The sequence below is a fragment of the Callorhinus ursinus genome, unplaced genomic scaffold (genome assembly GCF_003265705.2).
Source record: "Callorhinus ursinus isolate GAN/ISIS: 27379988/994484 unplaced genomic scaffold, GSC_fseal_2.0 scaffold39, whole genome shotgun sequence".
NCBI lineage: Eukaryota > Metazoa > Chordata > Mammalia > Carnivora > Otariidae > Callorhinus > Callorhinus ursinus.
The window spans coordinates 8,576,842-8,584,248 of record NW_027397101.1 but is presented as its reverse complement, the minus strand read 5'-3'; the positions used below and the strand labels follow the sequence as shown (position 1 = coordinate 8,584,248).

The following is a 7,407-nucleotide window of genomic DNA, read 5'->3' as shown; positions in this document are numbered from 1 at the left end:
TGTGTGTGTGTGTGTGTGTGTGTGTGTGTGTGTGTGTGTGTGTGTGTGTGTGTACCACCGCTTCTTTATCCATTCATCTGTCAATGGCTAATCTAGGCTCTTTCCATAGTTTCGCTTTGTGGACACTGCTGCTGTAAATATTAGGATGCATGTGCCCCCTTTGAATCACTATATTTCTATCCTTTGGATAAATACCTAGAAGTGCAATTGCTGGGTCATGGGGTAGTTCTATTTTGAGGAACTTCTACACTGTTTTCAAGAGTGGCTGTACTAGTGTGCATTCCCACCAACAGTATAAGAGGCTTCCCCCTTCTTCACATCCTCACCAACATCTGTTGTTTCCTGAGTTGTTCATTTTAGCCATTCTGACTGGTGTGAGGTGGTATCTCATTGTGGTTTTGATTTGTATTTCCCTGATGCCAAGTGATGATGAACATTTTTTCAGGTATCTGTTAGCCATTTGTAGGTCTTTGGAGAAATGTCTGTTCATGTCTTCTGCCTATTTCTTGACTGGATTTTTTTGGTTTTTGAATGTTGAGTTTGGTAAGTTCTTAATAGATTGTGGATACTAGCTCTTTATCTGATATATCATTTGTGAATATCTTCTCCCATTCAGTACGTTGCCTTTTAGTTTTGTAATCGCTTCCTTTGCTGTGCAAAAATCTTTTTATCCTGATGAAGTCCCAATAGTTCATTTTTGCTTTTGTTTCTCTTGCCTCTGGAGACAAGAAGGAAGAAGTTGCTACAGCCAAGGTCAAAGAGGTTGCTGCCTGTGTTCTCCTCTAAGATTTTGATGGATTTCTGTCTCACATTTAGGTCTTTCATCCATTTTGAGTTTACTTTTGTGTATGGTATAAGAAAGTGGTCCAGTTTCATTCTTCTGCATGTGGCTGTCCAATTTTCCCAATGCCATTTGTTGAAGAAATTGTCTTTTTGGATATTTGTCCATTAGGTATTCTTTCCTGCTTTGTCGAAGATCAGTTGACCATAGAGTTGAGAGTCCATTTCTGGGTTCTCTATTCTGTTGCACTGAACTATCTGTCAGTTTTTGTGCCAGTATCATATTGTCTTGATGATCACAGTTTTGTAATACAGCTTGAAGGCTGGAATTGTGATGCCTCCAGCTTTTGTTTTTTCTTTTCTTTAAGATTTTATTTATTTATTTGACACAGAGAGAGCACACATGCGCAAGCATACAAGTGGGCACAGGGAAAGGGAGAAACAGAGTCCCCACCGAGCAGGGAGCCTGACGTGGGCCTTGATCCCAGGACCCTGGGATCATGACCTGAGCTGAAGGCAGACACTTAACCGACTGAGCCACCCAGGCACCCCTGCTTTTCTTTTTCAACATTATTTTGTTTATTTGGGGTCTTCTCTGGTTCCATACACATTTTAGGTTTGTTCTAGCTCTGTGAAAAACGTTGATGGTATTTTGATAGGTATTGTATTGAATGTGTAGATTGCTTTGGGTAGCACAGACATTTTGACAATATTTGTTCTTCCAATCCATGAGCATGGAATGTTTTTCCATTTCTTTGTGTCTTCCTCAATTTCTTTCATAAGTGTTCTATAGTTTACAGAATATAGATCTTTTACCTCTTTGGTTAGGTTAATTTCTAGGTATCTAATGGTTTTTGGTGCAATTGTAAATGGGATTGACTCCATTTCTCTTTCTGCTGCTTCATTGCTGATATATAGAAATTTAACTGACTTCTGTGCATTGATTTTATATCCTGCAACTTTGCTTAATTCCTGTATCGGTTCCAGCAATTTTTGGATGGAGGCTTTTGGGTTTTCTAGACAGAGTATCATGTCATCTGCAAAGAGAAAGTTTGACTTCTTTTTCACCAATCTGAATGCATTTTATTTCTTTTTGTTGTCTGATTGCTATGGCTAGGATTTTCAGTACTATATTGAATAACAGTAGTGTGAGTGGACATCCCTGTAGTATTCCTGACCTTAGGGGAAAAGCTCTCAGGTTTTTCCCATTGAGGATGGTATTCACTGTGGGTCTTTCGTATGCAGCTTTTATGATGTGGAGGTATGTTCCCTCCATCCCTACATGGTGGAGGGTTTTTATCAAGAAAGACTGCTGTATTTTGTCAAATGCTTTATCTGCATTTATTGAGAGGATCATATGGTTCTTGTCCTTTCTTTTATTAATGTGGTATATCACATTGATTGATTTGTGGATGTTGAGCCACCCCTGCAGCCAGGAATAAATCTGACTTGGTCATGGTGAATAATCCTTTTAATGTACTGTTGGATCCTATTAGCTAGTATCTTGGTCAGAATTTCTACATCCATGTTCATCAGGGATATTGGTCTGTAATTCTCCTTTTTAGTGAGGTCTTTGTCTGGTTTTGGGATCAAGGTAATGCTGGCCTCATAGAATGAGTTTGGAAGTTTTCCTTCCATTTCTATTTTTTGGTACAATTTCAGAAGAATAGGCATTAATTCTTCTTTAAATATTTGGTAAAATTTCCCTAGGAAACCATCTGGCCCTGGACTCTTGTTTGTTGGGATATTTTTGATTACTGATTCAATTTCCTTGCTGGTTATGGGTCTGTTCAGCTTTTCAATTTCTTCCTGTTTCAGTTTTGGTAGTTTATATGTCTGTAGGAATTTATCCATTTCTTCCACATTGCCTAAATTGTTGGCATATAATTACTCATAATATTCTCTTATAATTGTTTGCATTTCTTTGGTGTTGGTTGTGATCTCTCCTCTTTCATTCACCATTTTATTTATTTGGGTCCTTTCTCTTTTCTTTTCCTTTTTTTTTTTTTTTAAGAGTTTTACTCATTAGGACCCTGGGATCATGACCTAAGCTGAAGGCAGACGCTAAACGACTGAGCCACCCAGATGCCCTTTTCTCTTTTCTTTTTGATAAGAACCAGCTCCTAATTTTGTTGATCTATTCTACTAGGTTTGTTTATTTCTATATCATTGATTTCTGCTCTAATCTTTATTTAATTTCTCTTCTCCTGCTGGCTAGGCTTTATTTGCTGTTCTTTTTCCAGCTCCTTTAGATGTAAGGTTAGGTTGTGTATTTGAGACTTTACTTGCTTCTTGAGAAGGCCTATGTTGCTATATACTTCCCTCTTGGGACCAGCTTTGCTGCATCTATCTTGGGGATACATCTATACACAGTTACCTTGGTTTATTCACTCACCACTAAATTATAAACCTTTTCCTAACCTCTATTCTATTGTATGTATTACTTCACGTCTACAACAATTTGTATCATTATTTTCTTTTGTAACACATACACTGTTTTACATTCTTTGCTATAATTTAAAAAAACACTGGAAAATAATTTTGATAAACATTGACCCATATTTCTGATCATTTCTAAAAACAGATTCTAGAAGCCGAAGGTGTGGATCAATAGTTCCTTTTTCACAGTAGAATTACGTGAATCTTTCTATTCTATTTATAAAATTCCTCTTTAAAAAAAAAATACCTGCTTCCATGTCTTTAAAAGCCATAATAAAGATGAAATCTAGATTATATTCATCTTCATTTTTTAAAAAATGGGAAAGAGTGGGGCCAAGGTGGGAATGGAGCTTCAAATGGACATGCCTTATCAAAGTACTTTTATAAACCTGCAGGCAAGGCCAGGGCTGCAATGGCAACAGAAGCTTGCTTCTGAAGATACTAAACATCCAGTGAAGACCCTGGAAGATATTAACCCAAGAGAGGAAGAGGTCCAGAGTACACAACTCAGTTCAAAGTTCTAATCGTCCTTCCTGGTGACAGTGTAGAATAGTAGAAACAGAATAGGAAAAGGGGCCTCCCAGCTCCGCCACTAAGTAGGTCATCTTGGATAAATCCTATTTCAATCTGAGGTTCTTCATCTAAAAATGTGTTGGCTATTTCAGATGATTTCCAAGACTCCTTCCAGGTGAAATCATCAATGATTCTATGATCACCAGCCAAATTCAGCAATAAAACTCTGGTTTTTCACCTTTGGCCATCATGTTCTTGCCCCTTCAGTAATTCCTATTGCTGCTTCCCTAATACCTTCCCAACAGATATCTGCCCCTCTGGGCCTACTGATCATCTAGTACCCACAGAACACTTAGTATCCTCACCCCCCACCATTGCTCATATGTCTAATGGCCACTATACCTTTAATTCTCACCATATGTCAGTCCCCAGGAAGCTTAACCTCTTTATACTCTTAAGGTGCATAGTATTCATGCCAGCCATGGAGCACCTAGTTTGCACTATATGTGTTATTTATCCCTTGGGCAAACCTTTCATGACTCTCCAGCTAACTAGTAGGCACCTTGCACTGGCAAAGACCTGCTATCCTGACATTTCTCACACTTCCACAAACCACTCAGCAGCATGGGGCTCTACACATATTTCTGATTTATCAATTTAGCACTGTATTGAACATGTAAGTATACTTTACTTGTGAAGTCTAACCATTGATACATAAAGAGAAGACTTAAAGAAAAATGACTAATTCTATCCAAATCCTATCCAGCCCAAAATCATTTCCAACATAAGATCAGATGGTTTTTCCCCATGAACATGCTGAGTCAGTAACTGCTTATCTCAAGTGGCAGCCTAGCCTGTTTTGGGCAATTGTGTTCTTCAGAAAGTTCTTCCAGAGACAAAATTGATGTTCCCACAGTGATCCCCCTAACCCTCTCACATGCAATACACTTGAGGGCAGTGGCCGTGTACTCTGAGGTCACCCTACATCTGGGCTTTACATGTCTTCCGTTATCAGTTCCTGTATAATCCTGGCATGCTGCTCTAGCAATAGTCCTCTAAAAACACAGCTTCCAGAACTGATGGAACATTCTAGATGAAATATGACTAGTGAATTCGAAGTATCACCTCCCCTGTCTGGATGGCATAATATGGGATCATTCACTGAAGATCAGCCATAATATCCTGGCAGATAAGGAGTTTTGATTAACTGAAAACCTTATTTCACAAAACTAAAATCTGAAAGCCAAAATCCTATAAGCCAATATCTCTTTCTTTGAACCAAAACATGTCTGGAATGATGACATTTTACCTTGGATGTGAAAATTACACACACAGTGTTCTGGCTTCAAATTATTTCTTATTCCAAGAGAAATGATATACTGACATGATACAAATACAAAATGGAAAGGAACTTTGTTAGTGACTCAGTTTAAACCATTTAACTTCATTTGGAAACCCTCAGCCTTAGATAAATTTGTTGTCCAAGTGCACCATCTGGTGGGTAAAGGTATTTAAGCTCCCCCATTGTGAGAAGAAAAAAAACATATCATTTATAAGGCTAAAGATGCCGCTAAAACTAAAATCTTAGTATGAAAAGATTCCCATGCTTTAGCCAAAAGCTTTCTTATAGAGAGGCTCTTGATAAAATTATAATACCAAAAAAATGTGGAGCTCGTAAAACTGCACTATCAAAGAATCCAGTTCACCTTCTTCAAGAAACTTTGCTCATCATGAAACAAACATTTTTAATCTGGGAGGAACCTCAGAGAGCAGTTAATTCAATCACTTCCCTTTACAGATGAAGACTCCAAGGTAAAGACAGGGCTTTCTTGAAAGTCACAGCTAGGGATAGCAGGCATTGATTGTGTAAGTAAATAGAGCAAATATTCTGTACTGTTTAATAATGGCCTTCTATTTCAAGAGGCTGTGCAGGAAAGGCAGGAAATAAGGCAGCCAATGTCTGAGGCAAAGTGCCACTCTCTTGGGTGGACAATAATCTGGCCACCCCACTATGGACTGTGGCCTACCCAACAATGATCTCTGCAAGACCAGGAGTTGTCATACCTTCCCTGACTCCACAGCCTGCCTGCATCCCTCTTCACCTTAGATTTATGTTCCCCCCTGGCCTGAGAAAACCATCCTACCAATAAAAATATGACAGGTAAAATAAATGTTAAATCACCCTGTTGAAGAACATCTATCAACATGGGAAAGCGTTCACAATGCATTAAAATGGGAGAGAAAAAAAAAAACAAGTATGTGCACTACGATACCGTATCTGTAAAAAATAAACAAGCAAACAAAAAAACAAAAAAACCCACAGTTCTCAAGCATTAAGTAGAGAACAAACATTGGAAAGAAATACAGTAAATGTTTTTGACAGCTAGTGTCTTTGAATGCCAGGATTTATTAGTGATTTCAATTTTTTTCTTTTATACAATGCTTTCCAAATTTTTTATCCTTAACATTTATATCAACAAAAACGTACTTTTACCTTGAACATTTATGTATTTATACTCACAGACACTAAAGAAAACTGGCAAAAATATACTGGAAATAGGACCCCAAATACACATCCATCTACCCAGTACATAAATAGGGAAAAAAAATTCTCCAGCTCTCAAGGAGAAATATACAGTATAAGACACTGTATTTTTGTCTTAAGGTTTACCACAGTTTTTCAAAATGTTTTGAATTTTCTATCAATTGTATATTAAGAAATACCTAGATGACTAGCAAATTAACATTGAGGGATAATCTCAGAAATATAATTTCTTTAAAATATTTTATATATTTTGAGACTTAGGGACTTGAGTTCACATCCTAAGTCCATTTTCTGCTTGTAAAATTTTGCCTGAGTTATATGACAGAATATGTGGCATGATGATCCCCAAAGAACTCCATGGCTTCCATGATGAGAACCACTGTCTCCTAATGTGATTTGGTCTTTGAAGTGTTTATCAGGAACGCAGTTACCTGAAGGTCAGTAACAAAAATGGAACACTGTTATTTTGTCTTAAGATCCCTGCATCATCTATGTAAACTGAGATCAGAAAAGGAATCTTTTGCTAAATATCTTAAGGTAACAGTTTTCAAGTGTTGTCCGGGGGCCACTGGGAAACACCCAGATCCCATTTGGGTCTGCGGCATCAAACCTGTCTTCATAATTATACCAACACATTATTTGCTTTTCACTCATTCTCATTTCATGACAGTAGAGTCGAGTTTTCCAGAGGCTACATGACATCACCACAGACTAAATGCTATGAATTCAGAGGTCTTCTATTAAGCTAGACATTAGAGATTTGAAAAAAGTAAAATAATGCCACCCCTTTCACCAAATGTTTTGTTTTGGAAAGTATAGTCATTTTTTAATAAAAATATGTATGTTATTATATAATGGATTATTCTTAATTAAATACTTTTAAATATTCTCAGCTTCAGTTTTAATTTCTAACAAAATAAACAAGGATAGATATAACCTACAAAAGAAAAGCTCTTTGAGGTCCACAATAAATTACCAGAAGTATAAAGGGGGCCTGAGACCAAAAAGTTTGAGAACCACTGCCTCAGGGTATTAGTGTTCAGAAATACACACACTGGGGAAGATTACTCTAACTTGTCCCTCTTCCTCTTCTGAGCACTTTCCAAGCCTCTTGCTGTGACCAGTTCATC

General features: G+C 37.5%; 1 protein-coding gene across 13 annotated transcripts in view; it reads right to left on the bottom strand.

The window, feature by feature from the left end:
* The window catches only part of KDM4C (lysine demethylase 4C), a 586,257-nt gene that overhangs the window by 441,991 nt on the left and 136,859 nt on the right, over positions 1–7,407 (bottom strand). Inside the window, exon 5 of one of the 13 annotated variants that reach the window (XM_025887839.2) lies at positions 6,137–6,708. The exons of the other annotated variants lie outside the window; for them this stretch is intronic. Within the exon in view, the coding sequence (XP_025743624.1) occupies positions 6,664–6,708 (45 nt within the window). The 3' untranslated portion in view covers positions 6,137–6,663. Of the gene's footprint in view, positions 1–6,136; positions 6,709–7,407 lie in introns of those variants that run through there. 13 annotated transcript variants of the gene reach the window in all.